This window comes from Coptis chinensis, chromosome 9, assembly GCF_015680905.1.
Source record: "Coptis chinensis isolate HL-2020 chromosome 9, ASM1568090v1, whole genome shotgun sequence".
Classification (NCBI taxonomy): Eukaryota; Viridiplantae; Streptophyta; class Magnoliopsida; order Ranunculales; family Ranunculaceae; genus Coptis; species Coptis chinensis.
The window spans coordinates 60789592-60807036 of NC_141464.1; the positions used below are offsets into that span (position 1 = coordinate 60789592).

The following is a 17445-nucleotide window of genomic DNA, read 5'->3' on the forward strand; positions in this document are numbered from 1 at the left end:
TGCTACTTCTGATTATGCGCAACATACTGGTACATACTATCCTTCTATCTGTTTTTCTTTTTATTATTATTTTGGCTTTTCTAGTATATGAAACTAATGAAAGCAGTATGTAACTAGTACATACCCTCCTGCTGGTTTCGGTATCGCGAGATCAAGACCACGCAATCAGCCTGAAGTTTGATGAACCGTAATTAGGAACGATAGTAAGTGATGCATTAGTGACTTAGTGAATAGTGAGTACCAGACTACCAGTAAGGCGCAGTAACCATATCTGGAGATGATTATAATCTTTAAATGAATGGAACCACCAACTTATAGGAGACTTTCTATGTCAGTTTTGTTGTGCATGGTATATTGCTATACGATTAGTTCTCCAAATTTCCAAAGACAGCTATATACCCCTTCAATTTATGGAGAAAATGTCTTCAGAACTAGAAAATTGGTGCACACAATAAACATGGGACCCCATCACCTTTATACTTAAAGAACTCCTGTTTTTATTAACTCCTTAACCACTTCTGTGTTTATATAAATATGATCTAAAGGACTAAAGAAGTTGTATCAGAAAGAAGCCAATTACTTGTAACCTTCTTTAGCTCTTGAGCTTGTCTCTAGTTCTCTTATTAGTTATTAGTAACACAACATTGGCTTTTCGCAATGTGGGCTCTTCTCTTCAGTAGGAGAGCTTTATTTGGCTTCTCATTTACATTTACATTATTTGACCCTGGGAAATATGTTAGCGCATTGCTTCTCTCATTATCAATCATGTTACATCTTGAACTCCCTCACATAAATGTCTTGTCTAAGATCGATCTCATTGAGAGTTTTGGGAAGCTAGGTGTGGTAAAGCACTTCTAATTAGTTAAATATTAGTGACAAATTAAAGCGCCGTTCATTCTTTTAAGTACTGCATCTCTCTGTTAATTCTTTTGTTCGTTATGTTTCAGCTTTTAACCTCGACTACTATACCGATGTCCAAGATTTATCTTACCTCCAATACCACCTTGATCAAGATCCTCACTCTGCTAAATATAGGTGATGCTTAGTTAATGAGTTAATATTCACTTTATATGGAACAAATCGTTGCTTTCTGTGATAATTATACAGTTGTGAAATGCAGGAAATTATATGTTATTTGTAGATAAATCTAGTTAAGGTCTACTGTGAAAGTGTGTCATGGTCTACTGGTCGAGACTTGGGAGTTTGGGTTCCTTTCCCACCTTCACAGGGAAATGGGGAATTTAAGGGATTAGAGAATAAAGTTGAAACTATCCAAAAAAAAAGAAAAACTAGATAAGGTTTAATTTCTCTCCTAAACTTAAATCTCAATATCTAGGCCATGATGGAATGGATGTTGCCAAATGGATAGGTTTGATTCCGTTATTCAGTATATCATAAAACCTTATTGCGAAGCCGAATGTGATTCTGTAGAATTGAATATGCAGGAGGTTTTCGAGTTGCAGATTGCTGCTGAGGGAGAAGTGGTATCGTTGCTGGAACAGTTTGCAAAGGTCGTCTCATAATAGTCATAGAAATGTTCCTTCCTCGATACTTAATACATTGATCTATCAAAGGTATCTATGTTTTTGTGGTTTGATTGATTTTGTTTAGTTTTTATTTGTTGCAATTAGACACGGAAAAAATATATAATGTTGATACATAAGGCAAAATTCTTTGTTAGTTCATGCACTATGACATCGAAGAAACAAACTTTTCAACCTTACAACTATATACTTGCATTGAAATTTAAACAAGTTAATGAGGAGAATGGAATCAAAAGCGAACATGTTTGTTGTGGAGGGTTTTCTTAGAAAGAGCGATGGAAGGAGCCGGGAGGTTCGTGCATTTGCAAGACAGGGGATATCCTTAACCACGTAAGTATAGTACAAAATGCCAAGATATATCGTGATACCGGTTAAAAGAAATCTGGCATTCATTGGTTGAATGAAGGAATGGTGGATAGTGTTTATTTAATGGGAGACCTAGTTTTGTTTTCATCAAGGAACCCAAAAGCCGAGGAAAATCTAGTGTGGCAATTGTTTACTTATTCCCTGAAGTATCTTTGTTATTTTCTTTGAAGGCAGTATGGTACTCAAGGTGCTCTTACTGGTGTAGGGTTGTCCATGGGCTTGTTGTTATATCTTCTTCTCCTGGAACCCCTGCAAGTAGGGCTGGCATTGCAAAGATCTGGTAAGCTTAATGATATATTCCTTAGAAACAAATCTTAGCTTCCATGCATGTGTTGTGTATGTATACATGAACTTTAACAGACAGTGTCTTAGAACCATAGTTTTTTTTTTTTTCATATTCATATTCATTTTCTTGTACTTTTCCATTTTTGTTTTACAAATTCAGGTTAAAGAAAGGAGTCATTGTGTATATCTGTGATAGTCGTGGTGTTCGAGATATATATGAAGCAGATGGCAGTGATGCAATTGCAACATCCCCGAACCTCTAGCGCCTGGTATGTTTTCTTATAGAGATCTTGCTATTGCATTCTCCAATATTAGGAAGTTCATCTTGCTTGGGAATTGCTTTGTCTCGATCCTCCTCCAAACCGACTCCCCCCCCAAGCTTCACATGGTCCGATCCCTTGCCCGTTTTAAGTAGTTCATGCTTCTTTCCAGTTCATGGTAAGAGTTGGACATCTTAATTATAGATTCTTTTACTTGCTTAGAGCTCACATTTAGTCTCGACTTTATGTCTCAGTGACCATGTTGTGCCTGCATTTTAGACCCATGTGGACACGGGGATGGGAGTGTGTTAGGTTCTTGTAGGTCGGAAGATGCATGTCGGGCGTTGTAAAAGTTGGACACTTGGATCGAGGTTGTGTCATGTTTATGTTTATATTGTTTATGAGTCATTTCTCCATAGTTCAGTTTGAATTAAATCAAGTAGTTACCACCTTGTGGATATGTATGTGAGAGTTTGTCATATCCTAGTACTTGACTCTTATATGTTCTTCTAAAATCGTGCAGAAATGAACAATGCATGTAATTTATTGATCTCTAAGTGTCCAGGAACTGTTTTTCTTTGAGTAGAAATGAATAGTTCACGACTTATATTTCATATATGCAGCCTACAACTTTGTAATTAAATATAAATTGCATCTTACTCTTCAGATATACCACACATATAACTGAATACTTTTGGAATTTAAGTATGGACATTCTATTGACAATATTTGACAGATTAGGACAACTATTATCGTAAAAACTGTAGTCAAGTTGGCAGATAACAAGAGGATTCAAGAAGAGAAAAAGGAACAACAAGGGAATGATTGACTGAATATTCTTGGAGGGATTCATTATTTGAAGATGAGAAGTTGTTTGTCTCCTAAAATACTATGATGCAAGAAGTTGTATAGGATTTGCTCTATATATATACACTTCTAAGGGTTTCGTAGTTTTTTTTTTTTTTTTTTTTTTTTTTTTTTTAAATTATTAAGGTCAGGAGGTTAGGGGTGGCTATGGCCTATGGCACTAGTGACATCCAAATCAGAAATCAGAATAGTTTGGTAGAATTCCTCAACACCTAAATGGGAGATAGGTGTTAACCAACTAAATCAAAGACCAATGTGCTTTGTTCTACCTTAAAAAAAAAAGACCAATGCTTTTGTGGCTCATTATTCTTGATACTGACATAAGCTTTTGTGGTGTGACAGTTTATTGGTGCATCTCTGCAACCATATATGCTAATAGTCACGGATCTGATGAAAGGTGGTTCACTTAAAAAGTATCTGTGGGACATCGTCCAAGCCCGTCCATTTGCCCCTCTCTAAACTTTGCATTAGATATTGCTCGAAAGTGATGGAATGCTTACATTCTAATGGCATCATTCACCGTGAACTGAAGCCCCGTAAAGTTCTTTCCTCGATTTTCTTGAGGTTAACAAATTTAAAACTTTCATAGTTTATCCGTGTATTGCTCGTCTTCTATTTCGACTTGAATTTTAAATATAATAATCAAATATGGCTCAAGTTTATGCAAGTGAGTAATTCTCTTTGCTAAAATGATTGTTGTTTTTTACGTAATGTCTTTGTTAATGTAAGACCAAACAAAGGTTAAAATTTGGCCGCCCCCGAGGTATGTCTCATGAAGCAATGTCTCTTGAGATTGGTACTTTACGGATGGATGGCCCCCGAGGTATCTCCTCCTCTGCCGACTACTTGTTTGCTTTTGAAAATTGAAATAAATATCTTTGTCATAAAGCATATTATGCTCAACCTTCTCTATTTTAATCAGTTGTGTAGCACAACCCCACTTCTACGTGGAGAGAAGAAACACTATGATCATAAGGTTGACATCTACAACTTCTCCATAGTTTTGAGGGAACTGCTCACTAATCTTACACCGCTCAAGGGATGACCAAAGATTCAAGCTGCATATCTTTGTAGCTTCTAGGGTATGCACTTTTGTCTTGTTTCCGTGAGAAACTCATTGCAAGAGATATGGGAAATGATTTATTGAGTTACAGATCTGTTGTCATTGTAAGAGATCTTTATGAAAATGTGAGAGAGTAACAAGTATATGATGATGAGTATGGCTGGAAATGGAGGAATGAATGGCGCAATATTGGGAATGTTAGAAATGGAGGGCGGCTTCAATTAGTGCGCGGCCTACATCGCTATTGACCATACTAGATTTCCTCGCCGAAGAGAATGGGTAATTGTTTTATGTTTGCATTCTGTTAAATGTTTTGTGTTTACTTAGATCTAGTAGAGAATGGAGAGTAATGAGGTTGGTATTTATAATAATTTTAATAGTGAAGGTTATAATGTTAAAGGGTGAGCTGAAATTCAGATGACTTTGAGCTTTTCAGATCTATGTAGAATTCGGAAGAAGCGTCGATGGCAAAGGAGAGGGTCCAATAATCAATTTGCTTCTCCATAGTCTCCTGACTTAGTCCATTCACGTCTACCACTCTTGAAGGCTTTGGGAGCTCCTTTTTCTGCCCAGCCTTGGTGAAAATTTTGTACTCATCATATCATTGCATGTAAATATGAGAAGTCAGTCACATAGTTCTGTTTCTACTCATCTGACATTATTTGACCAAATTTGTATTGGATATTATTTGACCAAATTTGTATTTGATATTATTTGACCCAGAATTTTTTTTTTTAGTGGCTCCAATTTACTAACGGATATATCCGTTACAAACAATAGTTAGTAAACAAGTGACCACATACATTACTAACGGTTATATCCGTGACAAACAAATTATTTTCCCGCTAGAAATTGAAACGCGCCAACTTGACTAACACTTATATCCGTTACAAATGCCAAATTTATCGGACCATGGGTTGTTGGCTATCTGTTACAAATAATTTTAGTAACGGATATAACCGTTACTATATTATTATTATCGAATGGTTATATCCGTTACAAAAGTTGGCCTAACTGAGAGTGACGCCCCAGAACTAACGGATATAACCGTTAGTAAAAATATTAGTAACGGATATAACCGTTAGTAAACGTCTTTTCTGGTGTAGTGTGCCACTGTAGAGAGGGCATTTTCTGCTATGAATATCATAAAGAATCGTCTGCGCAATCGGATGGCTGATGAGTGGTTGAATGATTGTTTAATAACATACATTGAAAAAGAAGTTTTTGATAGCATTAATACTTGAATTGATCTTACAACGCCTTCCGAGATGAAGAAGGATGACCGAAAAGAAGGCCGCCGAGGACAACTATGAACAAGTATTTGTTTAGATTTGATTTTTTTTTTCTAATACATTAGTATATATAATATATGTTTTTTTATTTTATTTTTTTTGTATGCTTGGTTTTTGTTTGGCTGGCTCACCCTCACTTACTTTCTTAGCTCCGCCACTGGATATGACAATTACTACTACTATTTTTTTGAGAAACATGTTTATAGTATTTCTGCCTGACCAAGTACTACATTGAGTTCCTGTTTCCATCCAATTCCCCAAATTAGAATTGTTTGTCCTAGATGCTCTTATATCAATTAACATTAATAGTAAAGAAAATTAGGGTGGAGAAAATCAAAGGAATGAACGCATGTAAATTAGAGTAGTAAATTAAAAACTTCAATAAGAAAAAAAAATGGTGAACTAGTGTTACCCCCTACTAGATGAGCCAATTAGGATTCCCCCCCCCACTAGATGGGAAATTAGGGTCTCCCCCCTAAATACACACAAAAAAAAAAGTCAACCCACTTTGACTTTTTTTTTTGTGTGTATTTAGGGGGGAGACCCTAATTTCCCATCTAGTAATAATACTAGTTAACCCAAAAAAAAAACACTTCAATACGCTAGGTGTATTCTTTGTTCGATTTGATTTTTTATGCTCTGTCATGTTGCGAACAAATATATTTGAAGAGGTATTTAACCGCCTGTAATTTAATCAATATATAATTATTAGTGCATATGCCACAAACTAATTTAACATAAAAATAGGTACTGGGAAAAATGCTAGTGTTCTTCATAAAAAAAAATTGTTAGACTGGTATTAAAAACTCTAATATTGATTAAATTAGAATAGTAATATATTACATTTGTTTGAATCTAGTTGCATCGCTGAATTACATTTGTTTAACCCAATTGACAATTTGACACTCCCAATTGATTGTCTCCAAATAGGTTTACTTGTTGCAGTCCTAGCCATTGTGTATTGTTCATGTATAGATAGATTTATGTATAGCCTTTTGGGCAAGCTCGTTTGAACGTGAACTGGTGAGGTGGTTTTGAATAATTGCTTCTATTTGACTGAGGACGTTGGCTCTGGTATTTCGCAACATCGATCTGTTGACATGATGACATGTGATGGAGAACGTAGAGATAACAAAAAATTTGATAATTTAAACAAAATCTTCCTTGTGTATCTCAAATACATGGCAGCAAATCAAAGAAAATGGCAATCATTGTCAGTAGAAGTTCAACTTTATTGTTGATGTATTGGTGTGTATTTGCGCTAGAAAGCGAGAGAAGAGAGACAGAGCGGCATCATTGTGTTTCATTTGTACTATAAATCTTATTATAGAAAAGTAATACATACCAATTACATTAAGACATGTCTTGGATCTTGATCAATCATGAACTACTTCCATTAATAGTCGCAGTTTTTTATCCTGGATTAGGAGCATTGAAGGCAAAAGCTCCAAGTTAAATAGATACTGCTGGACTAAGGATGAGCCTGAATTAACCAGTACCACACAACACCTTCAATCAGGAAAAAAATAACTAAATTGGCACACCTATCTGATCTACCCCCCCCCCCCCCCCCGAACCTCTTGGACATACACTATCTTGAGCGATAAAAAAATACAATCGTCATTCATCGGTTACTTTCCGGATCCACCCACTACCGATAGGCCTTGCCTTTGCCTTTTCTTGTAGAACACCTATTAACCGTGGTGGAAGTGCTTGCATTATGCCTTTGAAATCCCCCGTCGGGCGATGTCCCAAGCCAAAGATGTTGTGAACTTCGTATCGGCCATCCCGACCGGCCTATAATTGCTTTGGGAACAACAGATGAGTTCTGGGAATTCGGAAGGTACACCTTGAAGATTCAAATCATTAGCAATATAAATTTTCAAACACATTACACACTTGAGAGCTTTGTTCAAAGATATCATTGTAATACTGAAATTTTATATTACACGAAGGACATCCATCGAAGGTTGGTCGGTCGGTCTTGTCCAGTGCGGGCCTATTCCATCCTCTCCGTATCCACTTCAATGTCGTCTAGATCCAAAAACTCGTCTATTTTATCAGAAGTGATGTCCAAAACCAGCACTGCAACCAAGTAGCTCAAGGGCTCCAACATCAAGTCTTTTGGACAATGCTTCACTTTGATCATTGAAGACATTAAGAGACCCACTTTCCCTTGACTTGTTTCGAGTGACCACATATTCATCATCATCCAAAACTCCCCTATAGCAATATGAGTTCGATTCTGTGAAGAATTAAGCCTTATTGCTACCTCAATTGGTGCAGATCGAGTATCAAGCTCTTCAGGTATTTTCTGCTTTGCTTATCTGAGATGGAGGGCTTTTAGCTGTTTTGGTGGTACAGGTGCTTCAGTCCCATTTGTTTGGCTGTGAGAAGAATTACACTTTGTGATAAAATCAGTTGATGGTAACCGAAAGCATCAAGTTCTTCCCGTATTTTTCTCGAGTGGCTTCTTTATGATGGAGCGTGTTCAATCTTGAGAAAGTACAAAGCGTTGCTTCATTTTAAGACGTTTCATTATGTAGAGATGCAAAGGATTTTAATAGAAATTCATTCAGTATTCTTAGCTCTAGATTCAAAATTTGTTTTTCTTACTTTGCTTGGAATCTCGGAGTGTTAAGAAGCTCCATTTCCAACGAGGAGATTCTCTTCTTCTAGCGGTTCAACTCATTGTTGAGTCCATTCTATTTCATCTCATGTTTTCCAAAGAGATGCGGGGAATGTCGAGAAATTAATCAATGGACTTCAATATAGCTTATTAGCAAAATACAAATGTACCGCTATTTTTGTTTTCGGGCCGGATTCGGGTCCTTGCGATGGTTAATAGGAGTTGCCATCATATCCTATCTAAATTGAATGTGAGTCGAACTATGCCAAACACCTGCGAATTAGTCCAACTATCGACCGACCTTGAAAGCGTAATGCTTGGGGTACTTGCAAGGTGTAGTCTAAGAGGCTCGAGATAGAGCAAAGACATGAAGATATTGCATCCTCGTCAAGAGCACGAAAGTGTCGGTCACATTTTATTCTAAGAACTCAGTAACGGTTGTAGTTGACTCCAGCTAGACTGCAAGCACACAATTTACGTGTCATGAGAATTTGACGGCCATTGGAATGCATTGTCAATAGCATAAAAAATAACCTATTCAATGGATACATTAGGAAGGCTCGCATGCACCAAATCCATTTGTTATTGCTTAAAAAGAAAAGGATAGCATGTAAAGAGGCCTTACTCTATGTTTTATCTTTGGACAACAAAGAACATAAAGGGATAATCATGTATAGAGTATATATGTAGGAGGTTAATAACACCATGCTTTAGCAAAGAAACAACAAGAAAAAATGCAACCAAACCATGGTCCCTGCTTTGCCCAGGAGAATCAAGCACTGCCTGAACAAAACAAATAATATAATGGTTAAATAGCTCTCCACATCTTAGAGGACGAAAAAAACTCAGTTCAGTAATAAAACGCAAAATGTGTTCAAATTCTCGTTGTTAACTATTTTCTCATTTCAGATTAAAGCATAAATTATAAGTAGTGCACATTAATCCCAAACGGGAAAAAAACATGAGTAGTCAGTACAGATAGCGATAAAAGAATTTGGAAATGAAGAATGTGTAGTATATCATACCTCTGCGTTTAAAACGGAAATTTGTGGGGTGCAGTAACTGAAAACAAATTCAGTTATAATTAAATTGCTCAAGCATCAAATGTAATTCTTGAAATGGAAAAAGTTTGAAACGTAAGTAAGTCACAGCTGGATAGTCAGCACTTCCTAAGAAAAGTTCAAGTGCCTGACATGCTATGTTAAAAGTCCCAACTGTAGTTATTAGGACTAAGCATTACTATGAGCACAGAACATCAAAATATTTTTATTTTCCCTCCTCCTTTATCTGGGCTAGGGACCAGCAATGCACGAGCGTAGAATGCATTGGCGGAGTTAAATTTTTTGTTGGCCAGTCGTGGATACCCTCCCCTTTAACAGTTGCTAATCTTATTATCGGGCCATTTGCTTTGTTTACAGTAAGAGTCTAAAAAAAAAAGGCACTCGTGTATTGTACAAACAAAAGACAAGCTTAACAGAACTTGTTTACGACAGAAAAAGTTTAAGCGCTGGGGAATGGTTAACTTTGCGGGTATTCCATTTTTTTTGGTTTTAGGAAGTGGGGAGGGTTGTGGAAGAGGTATCCCTAACTGCAACGATTTATTGTGGGTGGGTATCCCAAACTAACCATATTGTTTATTTGAACGGCGATAGACAACTAATCATATTATAAAGGTAATGCAGTTATACACAACAACTTATTGCATAGGCGAAAATCAGGAAGAGAGGGAAAAAAAAACAAACAAACAACGATTCATTGAATGATAGCATAATAATGACATGAAAAAAAGTTTAATGTAAATCATCCATAGCATCATCATTGTCTGAAAGCAACACGTCCCGATATACTATATTTCTAGTGTAAGTTCCACTATGTTTGGTTAAGGTTCCGTTTTTAACTAAAAGTTGTATGTTATTTCTTGAGACGCATCTCGACAATGCCACGTATAGCTGGCCATGGGTGAAAACATGATCATGAAGGTATATACCAATGACTAAATACCTATACCACATATCACGAGTCAGTTATGGCACTATGAGCATAAAAACTTTCATCAAGTAACTTGTCCAACGACAGTGGTGTGTTTGAGGAAAATCACCAGTTCTGGAGTTAACTTTGAAACCGACTTTGTTAGCGCTGAAAAGCAACATGCAATGAGTGAATAAACAGAAAGACAGCTGGTAAAAAATTCAACGGAAATTCGAATGACGTGATTAAGAAGGTATACGTGAGTGGAAGTTCCATCTGAAATTCCCATGCTCCTTGAAGAGCTGCTCAAAGTGAGGCTTGTACAGAACTCCCTACAGTGAAGAATAGTTGCTCAGTTGAAAAAAAGAAACAAATTTGTATTAGTATATCTCGTAGTATGATATAATTACTAACATTCAAGTTTCCAGTATTGCTGAACTTTAATACTTAAATAACTTTATTTTCTCTGGTTGGTTGACAGCGCCACCTTCTGCTCCACGCATTTAAGCCATGATAATTGTTTTGGTGAGTCCTTGTCACCTAATGCCACTGTCCCTCAAACACTGTCATAAACACTGATGTTTACTGGTTTCCACTCAAACGCAAAAGTTCAGGATATAAAAAAATTCTAAAAATAATGGTTGCCCTTGGGGATGATCGAGTGTACCTAGAAAGGAAAATGATCTGGCCCACGAGCGGGTGCAGAGTTTATCTGAACTGTTTCGGTCACCATTGCATCACTGATTAAGATAGCTTTATTGAAACCTCTTGTAAAAACACAGCCATGCATGTTTTATAATCAGCTTAGAATAGAGGAAATAAGATTTTCTGACCTTCCTATTAAATGTCATAGATTAACACCTTACGTTTAGGGGAATGAATTTGTAGAAAATAATACCTCTTATTTTGCTCTGCGAAGAATAAACCATTCCCATCTGTTTCGTGCCTACACGCAGGTTCCCATCTTTTTTCATTCTGCGAAGAATTACACCTTGTGATAACATCAGTTGATGGTAACTGAGGATGAAGTTCTTCTCGTATTTTCTGAGTTGCTTCTTTATGATGGAATATGTTCTGCTCTTGAGAAAGTACAGGCGTCGCTTCAGTTTAATCTGTTTCATTCTTCCCGTAGATTCAAAATTTATTTTGCTCACTTTGTTTGGAATCTCGAAGTGTTCAGAAGGTCCATTTGAAGAAATAAATTTTTGAGGAATGCTTGTTGGCGGAGATTGATCATAAATCCCCTTCACAATTTGATGTGGTGGTTCTGAAAGATGGACGGTCTTATGCGGTTTCAATGATTTTGCTATACCACCGAGGAACTTTTCTTCTTCTGGCGGGTCAACTGCTGTTGGAGTCCCTTCTCTTCCATCTGCTGTTTTCAAAAAAATGCAGTGTATGTTAGAGTAATAAATCAATGCAATTGAATATAGCGTATTAGCAAAATACAAATGCAATGCTCTTTTGTTTTCAGGCCCGGATTCTGGCTCCTAGCAGTGATTAATACCAGTTGTCATCAGATCCTTTCTAAAGTGAAAGCAAATCAGAACAATGTTAAACGCCAGCTGAATTTAGTGGACATCTACAATGAGTAAGTTCCCCTTGGAGCTAAACCGGGCTGTCTTGCGATGAACCGAGGGGCGCAACTATCTGACCAACCTGGAACAAAAAGCTTTGTGTATTTGGAGATCAACTTTAGTGACGTCCATATTTGATCGTTTATAAAACTTACTTCCATTCTATAACCATCGAATTTATAAAATTCTAGATCAGGGACGTCACCAGGCTAAAAAATTTGGGTCTTCTTGTGATCAAGCGGGGATTTTTCAACACTGTGTTCCAAGTTTGTTTTTTCTTTGAAACTTTTCTTAAATATCTCCTCTCTATCATTTATTTTCACCGACGGTGTGTTTTTCATTATGCTAAACCAGCTGGCTAAGGATGTGCACTACATTAATCTTGGCAGTCCTTTAATTGGTGAATATCATTTCAAGGGATTAGGCTAGTGCCAAACCTCCAAGAGCAAGGTCTATTGGAACCTAAACCACATCAATACCTTGTATTTTGCTTTCATTGTATACTCACACTTCATAGCTCGTTTGCGCCTGATTTCCTGCCCTAAAGTCATAATATTGAGATCTTTTCTATACCAAAATGACTTTTCAAAGCTCCTAACTTTTCTTTTCTTAAAACACTATGTATCCCATTTCTATCTTTCTTGATTTCTTGCCACATAACTCACCCTCTATTGATTTCTTGCCCTCAATTCATAGATACTGAGTTTTGCCCTGTAGTAAAATGACCTTCTGAAGCTTCTAACTTTTCCTTTTCTTCTCGGAAAAATTCGAAACCTCTTCATATGGCTAAACATGCGCACCAGTTAGATATATCAGAGGGTTGCTAAATGGTAAACATTAGATATATCAAGCGCAAGTCATAACTGCGTAGCTTGCTCCTGGTGTGAGGCGCTAACCTGGCAAGAGAAAGCACCGAGGTATCTTTCTTTACACACCAAAGTCGAGAAATTTTTAAACCGTCTCTCGTAATGAACATTTTGATAGAAATAAAAGTATGCTGGATGAAATGAGGCCACAAAAGACCACAAATGACTATAAGAGAAACAATATAGTGATACACTACTACCAAGTAAGAGTGCAAACAGAAATTATCTCCATTCTCCACAATATAAATATATATATTCCACTGCAGATAATTAGATCATTTTTGAGTTATGGAGCTCCGCAATGAAAATATTATTAAGACAACAGCTGTAAGAAAATGCAAGAAGTCTATACCGGATTTTTTGCGCTTTCAAAATCACAAAGCTTTACGTCATGGGTATGAGGATCAAGCTGCTCGAAAAGAAGAAAACTTAAACAATACATCTCATAACACTTTAATTGAATATTAAACATAGAGAGTAATTACCAGTAGATTTTGTGGCTTCACATCCCGATGGCAAACTCGAGGTACAATGTGAATATATGCTAGCCCTCTAAAGATCTGAAAAAAATTCATCAATTACATAGTGTCCTATCAAAGTGCTATGATAAAAAAAAACATATATGAAAAAGAAGAGAACAACATACTTGGTATGTATAGAGTTTCACATAGAGGAGTGGCATCCTCTGATTCATGTTCGAGTAGTGCTTAAGAACTCGGTAGACAGTTTCAGGGACATATTCCATTACCAAGTTGAGATAAAGTTCATTTCTATTGGTGGTAGAAAAAAAAACAGTGCTTTATGAAACAACGTTTGGGTGATCCATTGAACACATCAACTGAAGCTCACGATTCTTATATCGTCTGTCCTGTCAAAACCTTCTTTATAGCCACAGTCTCTCCAGATTATAAGTGTTTAACCCGGCATGAAAGAGGGCGGAAAGCATGATATCAAAGAGAACGGTCTATAAATCAAAATATTAACAGAATTCCCATGTTACTCATGCTATGTGTACCTGAAAGACAACTCCAAAAGATCCATTTCCAACAACCCGCTCTGCCATGTAGCTAATGGTGAGCAAGATGAAGGACAAACAACAGTAAAATCCAAATCGCTAGAGAATAGTTAATCGCCAGAGGATAGAGGCCCCCCAGGTTACTTATGCAACTTTGATATTGTTCCCTTCATAGCTTTAATTAACGGCAAAACCTGTAAGTCTTTAAAATAAATATGTAGAGATATTTTTAGCGAAAGGCAGCCTTGACAGAGTTCCCCAAGCATTAGAAGCAAAATCAAAGAGCTGGTCCAACATCGATATAGGCAAACAACGACATATTATGGTTTTGGAGACCCCAACATATTAATTTCCCCTTCCTCTTCTGCGAACCAAAACTGGTTAAATTGCCTAAAGAAGATTCCATCTATTATTCTGCAATTTATTCTAAAACATTTAAAGAAAATCTAGTACCTTGCATTTATATATGTTAGCATTGCTTGCAGTGATCACATAGTCGTGGAACTCTAAAGGAATTATCGACTTTAACCTTTTGAGTTCATCGGGGAGTGGCACAATGATCTGTTCCAATTGAGAAGGTTCCATGGATTCATATAAGATATAACAAAGACGACAAAATATTGTGAGAAATTATTCATAGAAAGAAGTAATAAGTGCACCAACCTGACATCCTCTTACGCGATTGCTAAAAAGCTACATAACATGTTTTGGTAATATGCCCAGCCATGAAAACTTGTGTGGCTTCTTCACGAATAGTATTTGACATAACTATTTTCAATATTCAGTTTATTTAGAAACACCTTGTCCTCAAGGTTGAAAGAGTGGAAATCGGTCTTTAAGCTTTTCCCAAACCTCCCATGTTGCATCTTCAACTGGAGCATTTTCCCATTGAACTAAAACCTCTGTAACAGCACGAGTACCCTTATTTACCATCCTCCATTAAAGTACAACATGTGGCTAAATTTGCCAAACACCGTCATTGGTAATGTTTGGGAGTTCAGATACTTTGAACCACATGAGTTCCCAACTTCTTCTTTAGTAGGGAAACATGAAAGGCAGGGTAAATTTTGGCTGAAGCAGGTAAGGACAGCCGGTAAGCAACCTTTCCAATCTTGTCGAGAACTTGAAATGGTCCATAAAATCGGGGAGAGAGTTTCATTGAAGCTCGCACCACAACTGAACTTTGTCTAATGAAACAGTACTGTAACTACCTTCCATTTCAAAGGGAGGAAACCATTAATGAGTTCTATCAAGCCCACAATTTGCCTTAAGCACCTCAGGCCAACTGGTATGCATTTCCCACAACAAAAACAACCAGCTAATCAAAGGTTCCATGGAGTGCTCACATGAAATCAAATAATTTGGAAAACTCCAAGTAAAAAGAAACTTAATAAATGCCTATCTACTTAAAAAAAAAAATGTTTTAGCACATTGTGTAAATTGGAGTTTCCAACCATCAGCAAGGCGTTCCTTCTTTACGCTAGGTAACAAAAATATATAGAGGTTTACACCCAATCATAGTTAGAGAGTAGATACATTCCATTAACCTATTAGAGAAAGTGCATGTTCATTAGACCTCAAGCCCGCAGAATATTCATGTGTGTGATATTTCGTGTATATGTAGGAGATTAAGAATAACACACTGCTCTAGCAGCATCCTCAAGAGTATAAAATGAAACAAAACAATAGGCACTGCTCTACCCATGATATCAAGCATCACCTGAACAAAAATAAAGAATAAAGTGGTTTAATACTGCATTCTCTACATCTAAGAAACAAAGGGACCATCTAATTTAAAAAGGTTTTAGCTATACGTATATGATTAAAAATATTGACTATAGCGTGCAAATTTAATATTATTTTCCGATAAATGTATTTAATCTAATTTAAAAAACTGGTCTAGATCTAAATGTCTCCCACAGTCATTTTCGCATTGAGCATCAATCCAAACTTTTTTCATTAGAATAATCATTGATGTTGCAACTTGAATTTACACGACAAAGGAGGAGAACTTGCACACACGGAGAGAGGAATATTTGAGAGCGGTGGATCCTTGGTTAACCCACATTCTTCAATTCATCCCTTGTGTAATCCCTTTGGCCAACAACGGAAAAACCAAATGAGGCATGGTGGCCATCTCGAAGTAACTTGTTTAGATTATATACATGAGCAAATTGGAATTAAGTACAAAGAAACACAATTCAATCCAAAGGCAGAGTTATCCCAAAAACTAATGTCCCACAATCTACTTGATGCAATCTATGAAGTGAAACAATGAAAAATTTAATATAATGACCAAAATCATAACATTTTTTTTTTGCTAACTGGTTTTGTGTTTACTACAACACTACCATCCTAGTTCAGTTTCCACACGCATTCTAAACCCCTATCCATGGCACTTTGAAATTCAATTCTGCGATATTGTTTTTTTTTTTTTTTTTTTTGTTAATTTCCTCTTCTTACTTGTGCAGAAATAAAATGATGACCAACTCAAGTTACAATAATGACAAATAATAAAATGCCACTTTTGCATGATTATTTGTACTGAGGTCTAAACTCGAAAAACAATGAATTGAAATAATTATGTTTTTAACAGAATCGAAACGAAGGGGAAAAACATACCTCTCCAAGTTTGCAGGATGGAGTCCATATATATGTCTAATGCCTACTCGAAAGAAAATACAGAAAGTGCTTATTAAAAACAAAGCGTAAAACATACCAGTAAATTCAGTAATAGGAAAAAAATTGTTCAGATATAGGAACTCCAATCAGAAAATACAAAGGGAAGGTAGTACGTAATGGGAACTTCAATTCGTTGCTATATGGTATTGACAAACTTCTGATCGAGATATGGTATTGAATCATAAAAAAAAAATGAATTTGTCTTCTCAGAGTTAGAAAGTAGAGAAATGATGGAGCGTGGGTGTTTGACGCAACGAAATGATGGATAAATGAGAGTAGTTCGATATAGAAAGAGATTAGTTATTTTGGTAGAGAATATTGTGGTTAAAGTGCTCGAAGCGGTGCCGAAGGGTAAAGTGCAGACTTATATTACAGGATTAAAGAAAACGAAAATGAAGGAAAGTATTACCTTTGATTCTTAAAATGGAAAACAGGATAAGTGGATGGACATTGTGATTTGGAAAATGAAAACAGGGTTTAAATTTATGTTTCATTGGTTGGCAAAGTGTTTGGGAATATCAAAAACGGAGAAGGCGAACCAACGAACCAACGGTTTACTTTATTTGGGAAACCGCGAAAATGTTTCTTGTTTTCTGAATACGTTGAGTTTTATAGTTTTGGAAATATTTTAAATTACCGATTTAATCTTCGAACGTGAAACTTTTGGGTACCTTCGTGATTTAAAAGTTTGGGTTAAAACCAAGAATACGGAACTAATAAACGGTGGCAAGTTTTCCCATTAAGATAAGATAACGAAGCAAAGATAGTCAACTTCTCCAACAACTCTAACTGAACGTCCTCTAAGATTAGTGATTCAAGAACTGAACAACTTGCAAGAAACCATTTTAAATTGTTATCACCAAATATAATTGAACTGAAATGCAAACTTTTAAGAGCAGGTAAATAAGTTTCAGTTGGTAGTTTAAATGTCATCCTACATGCCAGCTTCAATACTCTCACAGACTTCGATATAAATAGAGAATCCTGTAAGTCAACCCAGTGCTTCATAAAAATTTACAGATCAAGTTCTT

At 36.4% G+C, this 17445-nt stretch overlaps 1 protein-coding gene and 2 long non-coding RNA genes across 5 annotated transcripts; 1 reads left to right on the forward strand and 2 right to left on the reverse strand.

Moving 5' to 3' along the window:
* Window positions 1-579: 579 nt before the first annotated feature.
* On the forward strand, window positions 580-2445 carry LOC147477122 (uncharacterized). 2 transcript variants are annotated; one of them, XM_086584061.1, is made up of 5 exons: window positions 590-838; window positions 948-1035; window positions 1446-1511; window positions 2081-2190; window positions 2356-2432. In XM_086584061.1, exons 1-5 carry the CDS (start codon window positions 658-660, stop codon window positions 2358-2360), a joined length of 450 nt encoding a protein of 149 aa, XP_086440187.1. In that variant the 5' UTR covers window positions 590-657; the 3' UTR covers window positions 2361-2432. The 2 variants fall into 2 exon arrangements, 1 of the variants encoding a protein (XP_086440187.1); XR_015208737.1 differs by having other exon boundaries at window positions 580-838; window positions 948-1511; window positions 2116-2190; window positions 2356-2445.
* Window positions 2446-9844: 7399 nt separating this feature from the next.
* Window positions 9845-13125, reverse strand: LOC147477123 (uncharacterized). Of its 2 annotated transcripts, none has more exons than XR_015209478.1 (5): window positions 13070-13125; window positions 11173-11649; window positions 10942-11041; window positions 10534-10837; window positions 9845-10442 (listed from the first exon to the last, which is right to left on the reverse strand). It is a non-coding gene; the product is annotated as an uncharacterized LOC147477123 (long non-coding RNA). The 2 variants fall into 2 exon arrangements; XR_015209479.1 differs by lacking the exon at window positions 13070-13125 and adding an exon at window positions 12517-13013.
* A 1307-nt stretch (window positions 13126-14432) lies between these two features.
* Window positions 14433-16957, reverse strand: LOC147477124 (uncharacterized). The gene is made up of 3 exons (XR_015209480.1): window positions 16824-16957; window positions 16355-16397; window positions 14433-15452 (listed from the first exon to the last, which is right to left on the reverse strand). It is a non-coding gene; the product is annotated as an uncharacterized LOC147477124 (long non-coding RNA).
* Between the last annotated feature and the right edge of the window lie 488 nt (window positions 16958-17445).

Bases quoted from the DNA above. Each gene is read 5' to 3' on its own strand.
- LOC147477122 (XM_086584061.1), top strand. From the start codon at position 658: ATGTGGGCTCTTCTCTTCAGTAGGAGAGCTTTATTTGGCTTCTCATTT. The intron at 839-947 runs GTGTGGTAAAGC...GTTATGTTTCAG, and splicing joins TGAGAGTTTTGGGAAGCTAG to CTTTTAACCTCGACTACTAT. The intron at 1,512-2,080 runs GTCGTCTCATAA...TTTTCTTTGAAG, and splicing joins TGCTGGAACAGTTTGCAAAG to GCAGTATGGTACTCAAGGTG.